The following is a 21090-nucleotide window of genomic DNA, read 5'->3' as shown; positions in this document are numbered from 1 at the left end:
GAAATCTGAAATGTATATAGATGAAGACTTGAACTTTTAGTGATCCCTTTCTGCCCCTCCTTGTTTATAGCCAAACCAGAAATTTTAACCTACAATTTGTTACTTTAAATACCTAGTTTACAATAAATACTATATGTGTTCACTGCCACAGTAGTGTGAGTGCAGGACACTTTTATCTCAAACTTGGTAGACTGAAACCCATTTGTTTGGTATTATACAAGTCTACACACACAGAAATTTTGGATGGTCTGTACAGCATATTTTATCATTACATGAAGCGGAAGGGCCTTCTAATTTTAAATGGTATAACTCAGCGCAGAAAAGGATCCTAATATCTTTAGGCTGGACACTCTTTCCTAATCTGTATGGATACCAAACTCACAGATAAGATAGAAAATTCACAGAATACCTCTTTTTGACATAGTGCAGAAATGGGACTGGTTGGAAGGAACCTCCTACACAGTTTTAATGCACACACTGCTTTGGACAGCATGTGGAAAGCTCCTTCAGGTGTCAGCACATGGAGTGGACAGGAGGAAGCAGGGGTTTCTCTTAAACACTATTGTCCAGCTTTTCCTCTTGTCAGTCTCTATGGAAATCTAGATTAGGATAGCACAGCTGAAAGTGACTTCTATTGCAGTGACTGAGCATAAGGGTCAAGGCCAAGGTCATGGCTGTAGTGCAACCACTTGGGACGTAAGTGGATTGTAAGTGGCAGAAGTAGTCCTGGTCTCTGTCTTCAAAGGTCTCTTGCCTATGACATTTCTTCACTGTAGATTGACTCCTATTTAAAAAGGTCTGAGAAAATTCATTTACTTCTGATAACATGGATATAAGAAACAGTGGTCTGTATTACAGCGACCTGTCTCCCAGAGACCTTCATTAAATGCTGGGATCTGGGGAAAGACAATCTTAACCTTTAAGTTAGGCCAAGTCAACAATGTCCACTGTAAGTCTATTTGGAAACAGAAATTTATTTAGTTGTTATAATATGCTTGATTGCTGCAGCTCAATTCCATACTCCTTCTTCAGGCTTCAAAATTTCAAACAAACAAAAAAACCCCCTGCCAGAACAGATATTTCTTGGCCTAGACCAATTAAAAAAAACTCGTACCCTGGGCACACATCTGAGGAGTTCATGACAAGCTGAGGTCAAAACGGAAGTGTCACTGACTGGTTATCACAATGAAGCAGTAAATCTATCCTGTGCAGCACTGTGGCTAAACAGTGTGATGTACTTGTGCAAGGCACGCAGCCCTTTGGCAGTTCTGAATGATGAACATCCCCTAGCTTGTATGCAAATTTCATACACAGGATCCTTCCAATAGGAAAAATAAATATCTACCCAACCAAAGTGAGTTAAAATGAAACCACACTTCTTTCTAATCTGGAGAACACCTACGCCACATGCTTCAATCATTTGTTTATGTCTAATTAAGCACAGTTCAGTGCAACTGAGTTTAAGAAGCTACAGGTATCCCCACCCAAGTTGCAACATACTGGCCCAAAATTAGATGTTTACTATTTATTCTTGTGGGCTTTTGAGTACGGAAATCATCAACTTCCACATTTAGTGCTAGATCTCATTTCCCATTACATAGTGTACTGGTTTTGGTCATATAACCTTCACAAACTTCCTTGAGGTTTTAGGTAAAACAAATAACAGAATCCGGCTTCTGGGATTCCCTCCATCTATCACCCTCAGCAGACTATGTGAAATGAATTTGGTGACCTCACTTCAGCCTCTGTTGGAAAAGCATCCACATTACACAAGAAAGAACCAAATGGGTTTGTAAAACAAAATCCTCTTGCAGCCCCTGAAAAGGCAGCTTTGTTTAAGTCTGAAACAAATTAAAAGGGCAGTGCAAGAAAGCTTGAACTGACGTGATCTTCACTGAACGTTTGGTCAAGACAAGCATTTAATTTTCCACTCCATTTAGTCTGACATGTTTTATGATTGCTAGTTTTTTTTTCTCTGAAGTGATAGATTTATGAGTAATAATACAGTGTGCTACTTTCCACACAATTTAAAATTAGTTTCTTCATACTAGGATGAATCTTTTACTGAAAATTGTCTTTCAACTTGTGAAGAGAGGAATGACTATTCAGTAAATACCTGCTTCGTGAATTTCTTCTTGTCCAGTGTAAGAGGAAAACACTTGCCCAAAGAACTTATATTGCTGCTCTCGAAAGTTGTTTTGCAGGTAGTCCATCAGCATAACATAGCCAGACTGCTGCATTGTAAGGACTTCACAGAATACAGCTAACTAGAAGAGGGGAGGAAAAAAAGAAGTCAGAAGTCAAAACAAATTAACAACATTCTGCTAACAGGAAAAAACCCTGGGGAAAAGATATTGGGTAAAGTCTCCCAGTTGAGTTGTCCCGCAGGCGCTGAACTTTTGTTCCTCTGTACCAGCAGTATATATCTAATGGTTTAATCCACCTGTATGTCTCAAAAGACTGTGCTGTTGGAGCTATGCTCTGCCCAGTCACCACCATTTAGCTGGGGGAATATGGAAAGAGTGTTCTGCACTCCTCTTTATCTGAGCTAGAAGTCCAGACAGCCTGCAGAGTTAGGAATTGTGTTCTCACACCCTTCTAAGGCAACAAATCACTCAGAATCTAGTCCTGAACTAAAAAACGTAAAAGATAACATACTCAAGTAATAAATACACTTGCTAATTTAATGGCTGCATGAAAAATCTAAAACCAGATAAAAGAAAAGCCAGTTTGTTGGACTGGCAATGAATGCTATGAGGTTTTACCATATACATGGCGACTGCTTTTCTTTGGTATTATGTACAATTGTTTGGTTTTAATACATTAAACAAATTACCTGTTCTTCAGAAATACTAATGGTATCTTTAAACACAATCCATTCAACTGTTTCAGAGCAGGGAGGAGTTGATAAAGACCCATTATAAGTGTAATATTTGTCTGTTGCATTCGGCAAAAGGTTCAGCAAAATAAATGGTTCTAAGGCAGCCTGTTTTCCTGAAAAAAAAAAAATAGAAATAGTCAGACAGTTAAAATACTGCAGAAGCAATGAATAAATAGAAATCACACTCTCCAAAAGAGTTACCATTATAGGAACATGCTAATTTTGAGGCTATTCAAAATTTGATCTCCAGAGAGACTATCATACAAATAAATTGCTGAGCCTTTTCTATTTAGTTTAAGTAAGTATTGTTCAATAACAGCTTTGTTTACTTGGGAAGGTGTAATGAGCTACTCCAGCAATAAATAAAGTAATCAGGACATTGGTTCACAAGAATCTGTTCACCTGTAAATTTACTCCTAAACGTCCAAGATGCCACATCTTTGTCTCGCATGTGAACTTCAAAGAAAAAATATGTTAAGTCTCTGTTCTTGGTCTCATGACACGGCTTCAAACTCTCCCTGAATTCGGGCAATTTGTTTAGTTTCTTGCAGGATCTTAACCTCTGCAGAAAATCTCTGCCTGGGGAATTGTTGCCATCTTAGACCTGAGAGTTATATTAATCATGATGGCAGAAGCAGAATTTCTGTGGATAAGGAGTTTTTAAAATGGTGATAATACAGTGAAAACCTGCAACAGCTTTACACAAAGCAGAGAAGGATGCAAAGACCTCCTCCAGGAGAGTATGACCACTCTGTTTATTGAAAATAATATCACGTCTTCCAGGTCAGCAGTTTACCTGAAACCTTGTCAGCTGGGAGCATGCACGAGGAATTGCTGGGAGCCCATCCACAGAAAGCTAAGCTCATGCTGGTCTGGCAGTAGGGTCCAGTAACAGAAATTGGCAGAAACGGTACCAACTTCCTCAAGGCAGATTTTTTTCCAGTCTGTGACAATTATCAGTCTTGTGACAATTATCTGTCTTATCGTCTGGTGCATGCAAAATAATGCTTGTTTTTTACACCCTATAATCCTTATATACCTTATTTCAATCTAAAATTACCGATTTTAAATTTCTCCCTGTTTGATAAGTATTCACTTATGGATATCTAATGAATTTTCAGACTATGCATTAACTTGTGGTTTTACAGATATGTTACATCTTGACCCCTGTACAGATTTCTGACTTGTCTTTTTCTTCATAATTCATAGAATCATAGAATGTGTTGGGTTGGAAGGGACCTTTAAAGGTCATCTAGTCCAACCGCCTGCAGTAAGCAGGGACATCTTCAACTAGATCAGATTGCTCAGAGCCTTGTCAAGCCTGGCCTTGAATGTCTCCAGGGATGGGGCCTCCACCAATTCCTTACAAATTTGGTGAGAGCAGCAAATTACATTAACAGTTTACTATAAATCATTGATGCTTTTCTTCCATACAGTGACTGTCTCACTGAGTTAAGGTTTAAGAGCTGTCTCCTCCCCTCTCCCTTATCTATGTGTCATGAAAGGGGAAGATGTAGCAGTGTCAAGCAAAGCCTATCCTACTTTTTCTCCTGTCAACATGTTAATCAACCTTCAGACAGAAGCCGTCATTGCTATCTGGTACGTGTCTAGTTAATGCATTCTTCCTTCAGTAAAAATGAATGGCCAGTCCATTTTATATAGATGCTTCGGGACACAAAACTTCTCATTTATAGTAAGAAACCTGCCATACACTTTGCAAATTTGGATTTTAAAATGCCCTTTAATGTGACTGACAGCCTAGATTCTAAAATCAAACACCTACAAAGAATGATGAGAAATGTACGATGAGTTTGTGTGGAAGGAACAGGACTGCTCCTCTGCAGAGCTTGAGAACTCAGCAACTGGGATTCAAATAAGCACAATGCAGATATGACTGACAAGGACAGATCATGTACATCGCAGACAAGGACAGATCGTGTGCTATTCACTTTCCTTCAGGAGGAACAACTTGATTTAGTCATGACCTGAATTTTCAGAGCTCATTTGCATTTTATTCAAGAAAACGATATTCTACTGATTGTTGAAGTGCCGTGTAGTGGCTGTATCTTGAATCTTGCTGCTGATAGCTTTACAGCTCCTTCCAAGGCTGTAGGACAGTATCTGCCTTGGTGTATTACTCGTTCTCCTTTGTATTTCACAGAAGATGGCACACAAAGATAATGAATCTTAACTACTTTATATTTCCTCCTCCTCTGTCTTTGTAATTTATGGAAGTTGCTCCCTTTTATATTTGTTGAATAGTGTTTGTTTTCTGGAGAAAAACAATCTTGATTTTAGTGTCATACTTTTGAAAGATTTTAAAATAGTGGACTAATAGCTTTTTACACTTTAAACCTATTGATCCTAAGGGGATTTACAAAGCTCAAGTATCATTACATATAGAAAAAAACTGAGATAAAGTTAGCCGTTTACTTAAGATCATGGCCATGACGTAAGAAAATATCCGCGTTCAAGACAGTGCTCATTCATGTTTATTCTTCTGCATAGCCATTGTGAAACTGGGTTAGAAACAGAGCCCAGATCTGCTTATGCACCACCCTGAAGTCCACGTGCTCTGATGTAAAACCACAAGGAATTCTAAAACACCAAAGTATCAACATTTGGTTTTAATAATGCTAGTACAAATATAATATAATTGGATTAATTCAGATTTACACAGGAGCTATTGAAAGAAGAATTCATCTCCACTGAGTCTACTGAGTACTAATATTCATATGGTCTCACGCTTGTAAGACGCATCTTGGATGGCTGCAACAGGGTTATTTGGCTTCCAACCACATATAAATGTCCAGAAATATATGACTAAGAAAACTCACAGAATAAATCAGACATTTCTCTTGATTTAGCATTTAAAGAGTTGCAAGTTCCTCATGATAGTTATATTTATTCATTTACACTAACCGTTGCTGTTACAAATATTCAGTCTTGGGGTAAATAAATCGTAGAATCACAGAATATCTTGAGCTGGAAGGGACCCATAAGGATGGAATCATAGAACAGTTTGGGTTGGAAGGCACCTTTAAAGGTCATCTAGTCCAACCTCCCCTAAGCAGGGGCACTAAGCAGGGACACCTTCAACTAGACCAGGTTGCGTTCCTAAAATTCAGGGTCCTGACTTTACTCTTTGCCTGACCCACACTCCTCAGGACTGCAAACTTCACCAGTGCGTGATCACTGCAGCCCAAGCTGCCTCCAATCTTGACGGCACCGATTAGCACACTTGCATTGGTGACCAGCAGTTCCAGAATCACATATTCTCTGGAAGGGCTGTCTATTACCTGGCTTAAGAAGTTATCCTCAATGCACTCCAGGAGTCTCCTGGATTGCCTACAGCTCACTGTGCTACTTTTCCAGCAGATGTCGAGGATCATCAAGTCCAACTCCCTGCTCCTTGCAGGACTACCTAAAACTAAACCACATGACTAAAGCACTGTCCAGATGCTGCATGAACTCTGACAGGCTTGATGCTATGCTCCATATGCTCATTCCCTGAGGAGCCTGTTCCATTGACTGACCACCCTCCCAGTGAAAAGCCTTTTCCTAATGCCCAATCTGAACTTCCCCTGATGCAGCTTCATTCCATTTCCTTGTGTCCTATTGCTGGTCACCAGAGAGAGGAGATCAGTACTTCCTGCTCTGCTGCTCCCCTTGAGAAAGTTGTAGACTGAGATTAGGTCACCCCTCAGCCTTCTCTTCTCCAAGCTGAACAAAACAAGTGACCTCAGCCGCTCCTCATAAGTCTTGTCCTTGGGACCTTTCACCATCTCGATTGCCCTCCTCTGGACACACTTTAGTAGTCTGATGTCCTTCTTGTACTGAGGCACCCAAAACTGCACACAGTACTCGAGGTGGGGACGCATCAGTGCAGCATAGAGTGGGACGATCACCTCCCTCAACTGGCTAGCTATGCTGTGCTTGATGCACCCCAGGCCACCTTTGGCCCGTTTGGCTGCCAGGGCACGCTGTTGACTCATCTCAATGTGCCATCAACCCAGACCCCCAAATGTCTTTCCGTGGGGCTGCTCTCCAGCCTCTCATCCCCCAGTTTGTACATATAACCAGTATCACCCTGTCCCAGGTGCAGGATCTGGCACTTGCTCATGTTAAATTTCATATGGTTGGTGACTGCCCAGCTCTCTAGTCTATCCAGATGACTTTTGCTGTTTCTAACAAAATAGACACGTCTGAGCTCTAGAGAACTGTGCTCCCAGCTGTCCTTAAGGTTTCATAATTACACTGAAATAGAATTTAGTGTAATCAGTAATCAATGAAATCTGGAGGTAGACTTACCGAAACGACTAACACTATCTACTCCGTTAATAATTGGATTATAATCCAGATTGTCTTCTAGTCCAATCTGTTAAAAAGAAATCACAATTTTAACAGTACATTTTTTTCATTAAAAAAAAATGAAAGTTGCGGTTTACCACCAAAATTACAGATGACTTAAAGCAGAGCAAGCATATTTTGCCCATTTGCTTTTCTGTAAGAATAAATTAGAAAGATATATGCAAATTTTTAACTCAGTGATCACACATTGGAACCAGTTAAATTCAGTTTGAACATCTGCCATGTTTCAAAGCTTGTTTAATGACACAAAGATACATTTTGTTTACCTCAAACAAAACTGATAAAGCTCTTAACTTTCCATTTCCTTTAATTGCCTCTTCGAAACTTGTAAACTGATCTGCATCATAGCAGTAGATTTGCATCTGAAAATAAAAATATATTCAAATGTTACATATACCAAAAATAAAAAAAAAAAATCAATGCAGTTATTTATATGCCCATTTTGAGAAAAAAATGTACAAGCGATAAATTTAATTACAAATATATGGATTTTTTTCTCTGTGTCACATGCCTTATTTGAAGATATAGAATGGAATTCATCCGCTGTTAGCTACCTAAAAATGACCTCTCCTGGAAAACCACTAAGTATGCAGGAGTTATCCTTTCAAGGAACACAATGCTGTCCATGGATAATACAGTAAGCCGAGATAACTTGCTGATACTGGACATCTTACCTAGAGTACTCAAGTGAGATGAAATCAGTGGTAAAACACGAATAATAAGGCAGGATGTCCTTACTGCATCTGCCTTGCAGTAGGTGTAGAGAAGCACTGGTAATAAAAGATTACCAGGTATTTTGTGCCCAGATTTGAGTGCTGGCATGGGCATTGGGTTTGTTGTACCCTTCCTCTCTTTCTCCAGATGCAGCTGTGAAATCTCCTCCAGTGCTGGGTCACCAACATGAATGGGTGAGCGTCCTGCTCCTGCTAGCTTTTCATATGATGATGATGGAAGAGAATATTCTCTTTGATGCGTTGGCAGGACAGGTGGACTGTGAGTGGGGATTTTGAAACGACTAATGAGGTAAAGGAAACGACACTGCCCCAGGAAAGCTCCCAGCCCACAGCTCTCCACAGAGTATAGGACAACCTTGGCTGTATTGCTTTGCTCTGACATGGAAATCCAAAGTGCTCGGAGTGAGGAGCAACACAGTTGTCTGCCACAACTACATCTTTTTAATTGGAAAACTACCTCAATGCCCTGTTGAGGGTTCCAAGTTTGGTCTGCAGAGTGCCCTCCTGGATCTCAGCTAGAGCTACTCCTCTCCTCGACCCCATCCCCATGCTGTTGCAAGCTATTCTGCCAAACCAGCCAGAGGTTCGCTGGCCTGGCTGGCCATGAACGCGGCTGCACCCAGGACCTGCTCTCACATGGGGCTCTTGGCACGCTGCTGCCAGCTCTCTCTCCAGCCCAGTGACATGGGCCACGCTTTGTCTGCATAAGGCTCAGCAGCTCCCATGGGCTCTCAGCAAAGCCCCAGCTTGGAAAAGTCCATTTACACTTTAAATAACTGACTGCTGTGGAATCTGGTGGGCCAACCTGGTAGGAGCTTAACTGTTAGTGTGAGCTTGAGCTTTGGCAGATTAACAGAACTGACTTCTAACGCCACCTTAGAAGAAGTGTGCAAAAATGCACAGTTTAGACATTCTCAACATACCATAGAATAATGCCTTATGCTGCCCTTCTAAAATACATCATTTAAATATTGTTAATTTCTATTTAAGTCAATGATTATGTTTGCAAATAGACTTTAATCAAATTATAAAGGTATTTAGTAAACAGCATTACTTTTTGCAGAATGTCAAATCGTCAAAATGGTCAAAATGGTGAAAATCTATTCCGTACTTTACCTCAAGAGGAAATTTTTGCCCTTCTAGACTATGTTCTGATCCGTCTGACGACACGTTGCATTTTCCCCAGTGAAAAGTGATCTTGCTTGCTTTGAATATGGTGTCTAAGCCACCTCCACTTACATAATAATCGTTTGTCAGGTTAATTTCCACTGAACAAAGAGAGGGGAAAAAAAAGAAGTGTTCATATAGAAGCCAGCCAAAGCATCTATGACTGTCATATTTCAGTATTAAATGCTAAAAAGTAAATATGATATATCTTTTTTCCTGTATTTCATAAGCAATTTGACAGGAAATTGGTTATTTAAACAAAGTAAGAAGTGTGGTAATTCACTGAAACTAGCCACAGAACTACACTAAAAAGCTCAGAAAACTGGCTCAGTCACTGATCCGACCGTCTAAGAAAATAAATTCCTGAAATACATCGCTTCCTGAAAGCACCTGTGTTTTTAACAAAAAGGAAAATACCCCCACCCATTATTATCATAATTCTAGATTTAAAAACATGAGGTAAGACAAGAATTTTAGACAGTTCCTAGGAGGACTGTCCTGTCTGTGAGACCCCTTAGCTGTGGAGCAGCCTCCCATGGGAGAAGGTGATGACAGGTCTTCACCCGGGCATAACTGTACACAAACTGTAGATGGGACTGAGCATTTGTCTTGTGGAGGGAATGAGCAGGGTGGAATACACCACAGCCCCACATTTGGCTTTCCCACCTCCAGTGATTTTTAATTGTTTGACCTTTTGCTAAAACAGCACTAATTGGCGTTCAGTTTCATTACATTCCATTCCTCAAGACCTTCAAGACAATTTTAACTACAGAGCTTAACAGTTCCTTTTATAGTATCTGAATTGCTGAAGATGAGGAAGAGCTCAGCTCACTTTTATGGACTTTAAAGAATGTTCCTTAGGGATCTCTTGAAAAGACAAATCCACTATTTATCTCATCTAGTAGGGCAGAAGGGAAGTAAGTAATTTGTGGAGTAGTATGTAGGAAGTACGTGATAGGGCCAAGAAGAGAAATTAGGAACAATGACACTAAAATAAAAAAAAAAAAAAAAAAATCTCTGGTCTAGGGGTCCCACTGGATCAGGTAGAAGGTCAAAACAGTTTAGAGCTTCCTTCCTCCATACTTACGCCTGAAAAGAGAAACAGTACTTCCAACAAGCAGCTTTTAGTTACTGCTATGCTGGATTTATGCAGCAATGTGGTTGCAAAAATATTTGTCTGACAGTGTAAATGCCACTATAAGCTTCTTTTATAGCTGTGAGAAATAGGCACTTGTAGGCATAAATCACTTCTTTCTAAAATACATTTCTAAGATAGGTAAGACAAATCAGTCCATAAAAGCACGTATTTCTCTTCTTTGACTGTAAGAAGAAGTCTCAGTGAGTAAATCAGACACAAGTGTCTACATTAGAGGCGGGTACATGCAGGTGAGATGAATCCCATCCTGAGTTTTTTGAAACCACAACTCACCCATGAAGTGCTTCCAGATGAGTAGGTAATTTATTCACACTTTTAGAAAATAATTTCTGTATACTTGTTACAGATTCTAGATATGTAGTAATAATTATCATTATTTCATAGCAAATGCTAAATTACTATTTAGCTTCAATGAAGTGCTCATGATGGAATGATAGTAATGATGTGATTGCTTTGGCTCTATCTGTCTGTCTGTGCACGTAATTTTCATTTGTGTTTTAGTGATTTCTCTATTATGCTTGCTCATTGTCATCACCTGTTTTTTTATTTAATGGATAAATTCAGAATGCATGAACTAAGGAAAAGTGAAATGAAAATATTTCATTAAAGTCCTTGGTTGATTGTCCATCCTATATCACTTTTCTGACATCATTTAACTCCAAACATGAAATCTGACTTTTTACCTGTTTTGCCGGTGTTCCGAATGAAAGTATCTTCCAAAGTTTCCTTTTCCCATCCATGGAATTTAAGTTTCTTCAGATTCACGTTTACTTGGGTGAGATCTTCATCTATATTAATAGGAGACTGTTTGGCACCATTGCAGGCTGAATATTTCTTTCCCCAGTTCTTTTGGTTCAAAGTTCCTAGAAATCAAAACATTTGGGGTAAATACATTTAAAACCTAAACTGGCATCCATGGATTTTTTAATGTGGGGAAGTTAAAACCCAGTTTTCAGTCTGTGATCAGATTACCTGCCCTTCTTATAGGCCTCATCTGTAGCAATACTTGGCAGACTTACCATTGCATCCTACCTTCAACAGTTAAGTCACTTTTTGACATCATACATACATTTTAGACATCATATATACATGCTTATGAATCTCTAGGGAAAGCCAAAAACAATAAAAACCCCCTCACATACAATGTACAGAAATAATAAATAAAATGGGGGGGTAGGGAGGGGAAGCTTTCAAGTGAAAGAAATAGCCATTCAAAACAACTTGGGAATTAATACAAACTCCTCCTTTCCAAATAACTTTTAATCATAAGAATGTCATTAACATTCCTTCTGCCCAATGAAGTCAGCCATCCAATAAGATTTTTAAACTAACAAAAGCAGTAAGATCTTTTAAAAAATCCTTACACAGAGGCAAAAATGTGAAGTGATTCAAACCTGAAAACGGAAGAAGGTGAGTGATGCTCTGGCTGGAGAGCCTGGCTGTGTGGCCCAGCTTTGCCCACGTTGGGCCATGCACTCCCACTCCAGCCATCTCCCTTTGCAGCTGCTGGTCAAGAGCAGCCAGGAGGTCATAGAATCACAGAATCATCAAATCGTCTAGGTTGGAAGGGACCTTTAAGAACATCAAGTCCTACCATCAGCCTAACACTGACAAAATCACCACTAAACCACGTCCCTAAACACCACATCTACCCATCTTTTAAATACCTCCAGGGATGGTGACTCCACCACTTCCCTGGGCAGCCTGTTCCAATGTTTGATGACGCTTTTGGTGAAGAAATTTTTCCTAATATCCATCCTAAACCTCCCCTGGCGCACCTTGAGGCTGTTGCCTCTTTGTCTATCGCTTGTTACTTGGGAGAAGAGACCAACCCCCACGTCTCTACAACCTCCTTTTCGTTGTAGAGGTCCTGCGTGGCAGCAAGACACCTTCTCCAGGGCAGAGGGGCTGGCACGGCATTTCACCGTGGCCACTTCAGACACAGGCAACATGGACACAGACAGCACGTCCTTCGCCGAAGACATCATTTTCCATAAGAAATGCTCAAGTACTCTACAGATCAGTGTGAGGGGTTAGCAGCTGCTCCGAGAATCTTTTTTTTATATAATATAGTAATATAAATAATATAACATTTTGTGTACATTTATGTGTTTGCATACATATAAATATTTTTTCCTGACAGGGAATTCTGGTAACACTTCAAAGGGCTAATTAAAACCAAGAGTTGACTGCACAGACCTAAGAAAATATAATTGCTTCAGTTAGCTTCCCACTTACTAGTAGTTAAGAGCTAATATTAGTGCATCCAATGCACACATTTGAATCCTATTAGACATGTTGAAATGAGCCAGTGCTCATTTACAGGCTGCTGTGCTACATCCAAGACTGTCAGGGGAAGATTTGCTATATTGCACCCCAGGCAAGGACAGCCCTCATATTGCACTCAGAAAACTCAGAGAGGGGAGAAGAGATGCAGCCAGTCCTGTAACCATGACAATAGGCAGTAATACAAGATGCTCATCTGGATAGCTAGCTACCTACAAACAAACCTGAGCTAAATTATTCAACGAGTATCCAGTCAAGCGAGTTACCAATATCACCTTGCCGCATCAGAAGCACTGCAGGTCAGATGCTATATAAACCCATTTACTTCTTGTAAACAGCAAAAGAAGAAGCCGTTAGGCACAACAGACAAGCAAACCAAAATGAGTTTAAGTCACTGGGTTATGAATCTGAATATCCTGCAGGTGGGGGTTAGAGGCCTGTATTGAGCAAGCAAGTGGTCCCTGTGGGAATGGTACCCGGGGTAAGCTTCCACCTCCTCAAGTCACACTTCTCCTGGACGTTAGCTGTCAGTTATAGATTATCACCTGGGCAAATATTCTGGTTTCTAATGTGCTTTTTGTAAGAAAAGGCTGTCTAATATTAATTTCACCTTCTCTCTCAAAAGCTTCCCTTAAGAAATCCTGAATCCAAGTCAACCAAAACCTGGGAGATGAATCTGCTCAGATCTTCTATACTGAATTTTCTAACAAATATTGAAAGCTTTTAAAACCAAGAAAGCCAATTTTATTTAAATATAAATTAGAATCATTACCTTTTTTAACAGACCAAACATGGTCAGACAGGACAGAAATAACAATTCTCAGCTTGCCCTCTGCCATCCTTGCAGACAGGCCCTTGCTTCCAGGTCTGCTTTCAGCCAGCTTGGTGATCTTCCAAGCTGCATCAAACTCTTTAGAGCCCTCCCTGGCTCTTTGAAAGTCTCTGCCAATTTGGGCCGGGCTGACTGCCCACGGCCGTCCCTTTGAGTTAGGCTGCGCTCCCGGCTCCATGCTCTGTTTCTTTTGCTCCTTCCTCTTGCTGCAGCCCAAGACTTCCCAGGTGTCTGCTGTTGCCTCAAGGCAGTAGAAATCTCCTTTCTCCTTCCACTGACATACCCGCTCCCGTTGCGCACCTGCAGTCTCTCCTCCAGAACACCATCACAAATCTTTTCCCAACACGCATTTCCCTTACTCTGCTCTTTCCACCACTGACATTAAAACTTACTGAAAATCATACTGTTTCCTCTCGCCCTCCACTGTACTTCTGGGTACTTTCTTCCATGCTTCTTTTGATGAATGCCGTTATCCCATTTTTGCATCTTCCCTTTAAATTCCCTACTATCCACTATCACGTTCAATTAAAACAAATACATTAAAATTAGAGAATCTCCTTCCAACTTTCACAGTTTCATATCTTGTGGTTTTGTTATGTAGAATGTAAATTCTTTGACTTGTTATCTGTGCCTCAGTGTATAATATGACAAATCCCTAGCACAAAGCTAATGGTAACAATAGTAATTTTAGCTCATCCCAGAAGACAGTGTCGTGCCAACACCGTAATCCCTCACAACATCCTGAGCCAGGGCACGCAGAGTTACGTAGGATGCTGGCTGTTGGCAGTACAGCGATGCTGTGGCCCGAGCAAGGAAGTCTGTTGTCTGTTCTTTCAGTCTGGATGTTAAGTTTTTCATAAGTATTGCCAGAAAGAAATGAGGGAAATCAGAAGGCTTGGTGAGATGAGAAACATTATTTCCTATGCCCGAGAAAGGCCTCAAACCTATGAGATGAGCTTGCTAAAAGGAACTGATATGTTCTGCCTATTTTTTCTGTGTAGAAACAAAGGCAATTAAGTCAAGTAAGTGATTAGAATAAAAAGATTCTCCTTTCACAAAGAACTTCGTTGTTTACACCTTGCTGAAATCTTACAGCATCTATGAATATTTATGCCCCAAAGAAAGTTTTAGAGCAGTGACTTTCATGTAATTACATATTGCCATACACTCAACAATAGTCATGGTAAGAAGCTGATCTATGTATATTAGGTATGAAAAAGATGCAAATACTGTTTCAACTACTCTCTGGTTGACAAAAAGAAAACGATATATTCTATTTCTATGGATGATTGGTTGAAATCAACCAAGAGTAAATGAGAAGTATTTCATGGTTGCAGAGGACAAGATAAGACTTCTGGCTACAACAAATTAACTGAATGCTCCAAATCGATGTTCCTGCTGGCAAATCTGAATAGGTATTTGACAACTTTTAATCAGTTTAATCCACATAAGCAAAGGGCACCATTATCGCTTGCAATTGCAGAAGCACAAGTGATCTCAGCACTGACGAACACAGGCAGTGTGGGCGCTCTGGTAAAAAGGTAAAAATGACATTAAGCTTAGTACCAAGGAACAAGATCTGTGTACGTGTTGTATGTCAAGAGGAAAATCACAATTGCATAACTACTGCGTCCGATTCCGGAGCCCCTACTACAAGAGAAATATGGATGTGCTGGTATGTGTCCAGAGAAGGGCCACGAGGATGCTCAGAGGGCTGGAGCACCTCTCCTGTGAGGACAGACTGAGAGAGTTGGGGTTGTTCAGTCTGGAGAAAAGGCGGCTCCGAGGAGACCTTATAGTGGCCTACCAGTATGTTAAGGGGGCCTACAAGAAAGCTGGTGAGGGACTTTTTAGAATGTCGGGTAATGGTAGGACTAGAGGGAATGGATTAAAACTAGAGATGGGATGATTCAGACTGGACGTTAGGAAGAATTTCTTCACCATGAGGGTGGTGAGACACTGGAACAGATTGTCCAGAGAGGTGGTGGAAGCCCCATCCCTGGAAGTTTTTAAGGCCAGGCTGGATGGGGCCCTGAGCAACCTGATCTAGTGGGAGGTGTCCCTGCCCATGGCAGGGGGGTTGGAACTAGATGATCTTTAAGGTCCCTTCCAACCTTAACAATTCTATGATTCTATGATTCTACTGAGAAGTTGTAGTGTTGATCAAAAGCTATGCAATGAAATGTACAGGAAACCAATGGCAGGCTCCCGTCTGAAGCAGGAACATTGGGAATTTCAGGAGGAACTCGAGTTCAGTCATGATGATCCAAATTATGTTTGAGCAGCAAAATACATGTTTATGCATGCATGCTGCAAATGTTGGAGCAGATAATGGTTGTGCCTGTATTAGCAAGAGCGCAGCCCAATTCGAGCAGATTTACAGAGCAAAACCATTGGGGTTGAGGACCAGATGTCCAAACCATATGTCTTTCAGAAGGTTTTTACCTCAGCCTAGCTCTTTCTGGTCCCATGCGCTGAATGCCCATTGGCTGCTGAAGTGCACCAGGCACATTCCTGCAGCACATCTCCTGTTTAGTATCAGTTGAGATGAACCCCTGTCACGCACTGTGAGACAACTCTACTTTGTGAACCAAACCTTGGCAAGTGGGGAGCAGCCAGGAGATAGTCCACTCCTGATCTAAATTAAAGCATTAACGTAAATGCACCCAGTGTAGGCAGCAGGTGGTGAAACTGTTGCAGTTTATATGACTTGCAGAAATCCAATGTAAAAGCAAAAGAACCAAATGTTTTTAAACAAGAGCAGATTGTTTTACTGTAGGTGTTATGATGGAAATCATAAATCAAAGCAATGCCAGCCATTTTGAAAAATATTGTTGAAACTGAGCTTTGAAAATGAATTCCCCCAAACTGTGCTTTGGAAATCTGAGGAGAATAAAAATGTGCACGATATATCTTGACGAGTGCACAGAGGAAGCAATGTTTGTCAAAGCTGTCAGCTCTAAAGAAGCAACTGACAATTCACAATGAATGAAAATGAGCCTGAACACAGCAGATTACAAGTTAATGGAAGACTGTCTATACCGTAACCTTTACCACTCTTGCCCAGGGAAGAATGTCCAAAGAAAATTTTCCCACTCTTTCTTTCTAGGAAATGTTCATAACTACATCTGTTCCTCATCCTTAGCCCCAGTGAGCCCATCCCTGCAACAAGTGTCCAGTCTTCATTTCGTACTTCACTTCTATCCGCTGCTGTCTTTGGAAGACCTGGCCCACAAGGTGTTACTGCACTTCTGTCTTTTGTAAAAATACTTGAAAGAAAAGCATGTGTCAAACAACTCTCTGTGAGTCAGTATCCTGTGCAAGAGGAAAGAGCGAGCAGGGCTGAAGACAAGCTGTGAAAATGAGTGGGCTATGTGGTCCTCCCAGCAACTTGCCAGGAGAGGGGTTCCTCAGCGTGCTCACACATGTGCAGTCCGCGTGTCTGCTGGGCTGTAAACCTGCGTTACGACTACTGCTGTTTACTACTATGTATCAGTACTGTCTGAATGTAATACGCAATTTATGAAAAATGGAAGATATCTTTTTAAATCAATGGAAAATATATATATGAAGAACTTAAATGTAAATCTCAAGTCTAAAGAATGGGATTCTGAATACATGAAACTTATACTCTGTCTTTCTTCTTCATACTGAATATTGGTGTAGTTTCTGAAGAAATATGATATTAAAAATAAAGCTTTGGGCTTTATGTGATTAATAATGATGTCAGATAACTGCATTTGTGAGGAGATATGTTTTACTGGGAAAATTCTACTTCCCAGCACTTCACTTTAGTAACTGTTGTTTTGACATCAGGGTTTGCATTCTTAGCTCTTATTAGGATCATGTTTCCTGTGAATGGGCATACTCTTAGCACGTGCCCCCTCAGGAACTACAAGAAGCTCTAGCTTTAATGACAGTTACAGAAAAAGAAATGCTTTAAATATTGGTGAAGAAGCCATACTTCCTTCACAAGTGTAAGCTTTGAAACACAGGGAGGTTAACATCACTACTGTTAGATTTCTACTGTTAGACAGAAATAGGGACGGTAAGTTTTAGACTCTAACCAGTTACAGAGTATAAACACTGCTTCTCTAACTGTCACTAATGGGTAGTACAGAAATAATTGGAGGTTTGATTCAGGTTTTCCATTGCTCCTACCTCACTTACTATTTCATGATTTAAACTGATGTGAACCCTGGGGTTTATGTTCTAGACGAAAGACAGCAGAAAAGAGAGATGGATTCTTTACCTCTACTTAATTTGTTCCTCTACATTTTTCATCAGCTTTTGCTTTCATGATGATACAATTATTTTTATAAATACAGACTGGACACATATAGGAGATGAGTGATATCCCCTCTGTGTGGACTGTTAATAATGGATTTGCTTTATCAAAAATGTTATTGACTTACCACTTCAAAGTGTTGAGTGATTTCAAGGGTTTGTTTTTAGAGCAAACACTTTTTGTCCAAGATATGAGAAATCAAAAATAAGGGCATGAAAAGATGTGGGTACTTACACTGGGACGAAGTTTAAATTTAGATGCCAAACCAATACAGCTCTGAACACCAAACTGTAGAGCTATTCTGTTTTTTCCTTTTTATTTCTGTTTCACTATCCGAACTGGATGAACAGAGGAGATGCAGATCGACAAACCTCACGATGCTTCATACCATTAATATCTACGGCATTTAGCTTATTACCAGAAGTTGCACAATGCAGTCTCTAATCCTCCAAGGCAGAATAATGATTTCAATTCACATTCTGGATGAGTGCAGTACTGGCCCAACGAGAGAAGTACTGCCAATACTAATCTTGTGAATATTACCATAGCTCATATTACAAAGGCCATGACATAACACATTGCATTCTAGAGAAACATTTTGGTCATCAAAAAAAGGATGGTTCAAGTTTTACATATTAATAAGTAGAAGACAATATTTCTGCTTCATCTTGATCTTCACAGTAAGAATTTTTAGGTTTCGTGGCTTTCCCCTCCAAAAGCCCCAATTATGCCCACAGCCTGTTCATGATCAGTCTCATAAAGTTTATAAAAATTCTTCAGATTGAAAAAGCCCAGACTTTAATGGGTGAAATTACTTGTCAGGACAGTCACAACTACAGAGATGGAGTTTTGGCTTCCAGGTTTGGGCTTAGCCAATTATAATGACCGTCTCAGTGATTTAATTGGTTGTGGGTTTTCCAAAACCGATTGCTTGCCAATGTCTAGGTCAAGTGTCCAAAAATTAAATTATACTGGTTACGCTAAAGAGAGTCAGCCCACAGAGTAATTGGATGTCCACTCCAAAAAACTCTAATAGCATTTAAACCATCAAAGTTCAACACTAATAAAGTAACTTGCCTTTAAATGAGCAGGAGCCAAATATAGTTATCCCATGGATTTTTTTTTTGGCATATATACAGTGACAGGGAAATGAATGCAATATATTTTCTAGCTGTAGGGTGTAATATTTCAAATAAAGCAACCAGAATCAACAAAAATTTCTAGTTGCTTTGCAACAAGATGCATTCAGGCAAGCCAAAACATCTAATCCCTTATTTTGTTTAGTGCCTATTTGCCATTTTTGTATCTAAGTATCAGCATTCACGCATTGTATTCTGTGTATTGCGTGTACGTGCACACAAAAAAGACAGTATGTACTGTATAAACACAGACAAATATGGATTTTCCTGAGGAGAATACCCTGAAAGATGGCACAGCACTAACTTGTCTTCCGCTGAACTCTGGTATGTTAATCTTCTTTGTTCCTCATCTAAAATGTGTTGAACTACTTACCCCTTATTAAAAGCTAACTTAGGAGATGAGTCAGGAAAATTCCGATGAAACATTTTGTTATCTTCAGATTATCAGACATTTCTTTCACCTTTTGTTTATGTATTTGAACATAAACTTCACGCTTCCTTCACATCTATCGTCACTGAAACATCGCTCAATAAAATAACCAAAAAGCAACTGAGTGAGAAAAATATTTCGTTTTTTTCACTTTATCCCCACAGAAAAAAAAATCAGATAGAATAAACTACAGTTGTTGAGATACAACAGAAAACTGTAATCACTATTATTAATACAGTGGCTGTCTGGTGATTTTTCTTCCTGGGAGTCAGTCTGATAATGATTCATAGTCAGACTAAGTGAATTACTGAGCAAAATGTGTAGGAGGATAAATGCCAATGGACAGCTTTCTTTCAATATAGCAACTGTTTGCTGTTCCTCTGCTCCTTCTTTCATTCCCCAATAAATCTGGCCATTGGAGGCTAGTTAGAAAATATATAATCAAATACTTCTATGCCAGAGAAATACAGATTATCACTGATGCTCCATTTGCAGTGCACTCAATGGGATAGCTGTTTCGACTAGGAGAAAGATTATGGGAGAAACTCAGTCAACGTTTTAAGATACCTCTTTTCTATTCTTCTCATCCCATTGCTCCTGAATTTGCATATAAGTGCTGCTAGAGAATTATGTAGCAATACATAATAAAAACTTGCCAAGTAATTTTTTATAATTAATGTAGTGCTAAGACCTAAGCTATATTTTTCAAGTAAGTATTAAGGAAGGAAATTCGGTACAGTGCCAAATGGGAAAAAGTCAAGTAAAAAAAGAAACACATTCTGAGCAAAAGCTCAGCTAGAACTGAAATTGGCCAGACATGTCAAAAACTACAAGCAAGGGTTCTTCAGGTACATAAAAAACAAGCAGAAACAGAAGGAAAATATTGGCTCGCTATTACACGGGAGAGGTGAATTAGTCACCAGCAATGCTGAAAAGGCAGAGGTTCTCTGCACTTTCTTCACCTCTGTCTTTACCAGCACTGATGGGCCCCAGACCTTGGGAACAAAATTCCAGGCTGATGCAAACATATCAACTGCCAGTGAAGGCAGAGTTGGTATGTGAACTATTACAGGAGCTTGACCCCTAAAAATCGATGGGCTCTGACGTTACCCACCTGGTGGTGTTAAGAGAGCTGGATGACGTCATTGTGAGGCTGCTCTCCATAATCTTTGAGAAGTCATGGAGATTGGGGGATGCCCCAGAAGACTGGAAGAAGGCTAATGTCACCCCCATCCACAAGAAGGGCTTAAAGGAGTATCCAGGAAATTATAGGCCCATCAGTCTTAACTCAGTCCCTGGGAAAGTTATGGAACAAATCCTCTTGGGAGCTATCAGAAGTCAAATGAAGCACGCGATTAGGAAAAGTCAGCACGGATTCATCAAGGGTAAATAATGCTTGACAAACCTGATCACCACCTATGACAAAGCAACCTACTCAGTTGATGTGGGGCAAGCAGTGGACATTGTCCACCTGGATTCCTCCAAGGTTTTTGATACACTTTCCCACAGCCTCCTCCTAGAGAAAATGATGCATTAGTCGAGACAAGTGGTCTGTGCGGTGGGTGGGAACTGGCTGACAGGCCGCACCCTGAGGGTGGTGGTAAATAGCTCCTTTTCAAACTGGCAACCTGTCACAAGAGCAGCCCCCCAGGGACTGATACTGGGCCCAACACTGTTAAATTTCTTCATAAGTGATCTGGATGATGGGATCAAACCAAACTGAGTGTGGAAGTGGACACTTTGGAAGGGAGATCCACCCTGCAGGAAGACCTGGATACACTGGGAGAGCGGGCTAAACTCTGTGGA

At 40.2% G+C, this 21090-nt stretch overlaps 1 protein-coding gene across 8 annotated transcripts in view; it reads right to left on the bottom strand.

Annotated features, from left to right (window-relative positions):
* PTPRZ1 (protein tyrosine phosphatase receptor type Z1) overlaps positions 1-21090 on the bottom strand; it is a 143722-nt gene that overhangs the window by 53408 nt on the left and 69224 nt on the right. For all 8 annotated transcript variants that reach the window (XM_063323263.1, XM_063323264.1, XM_063323266.1 and 5 more), the window contains exons 3-8: positions 10993-11172; positions 9103-9254; positions 7519-7614; positions 7193-7259; positions 2837-2994; positions 2117-2267 (exon numbers count right to left, since the gene is read on the bottom strand). In XM_063323263.1, the coding sequence (XP_063179333.1) occupies positions 2117-2267; positions 2837-2994; positions 7193-7259; positions 7519-7614; positions 9103-9254; positions 10993-11172 (804 nt within the window). The remainder of the gene's footprint in view (positions 1-2116; positions 2268-2836; positions 2995-7192; positions 7260-7518; positions 7615-9102; positions 9255-10992; positions 11173-21090) is intronic.

The sequence above is a fragment of the Chroicocephalus ridibundus genome, chromosome 1 (assembly GCF_963924245.1).
Source record: "Chroicocephalus ridibundus chromosome 1, bChrRid1.1, whole genome shotgun sequence".
NCBI classification, from domain to species: Eukaryota; Metazoa; Chordata; class Aves; order Charadriiformes; family Laridae; genus Chroicocephalus; species Chroicocephalus ridibundus.
Note: the sequence above shows the minus strand (reverse complement) of the source record. Positions and strands in the feature narration are given on the sequence as shown.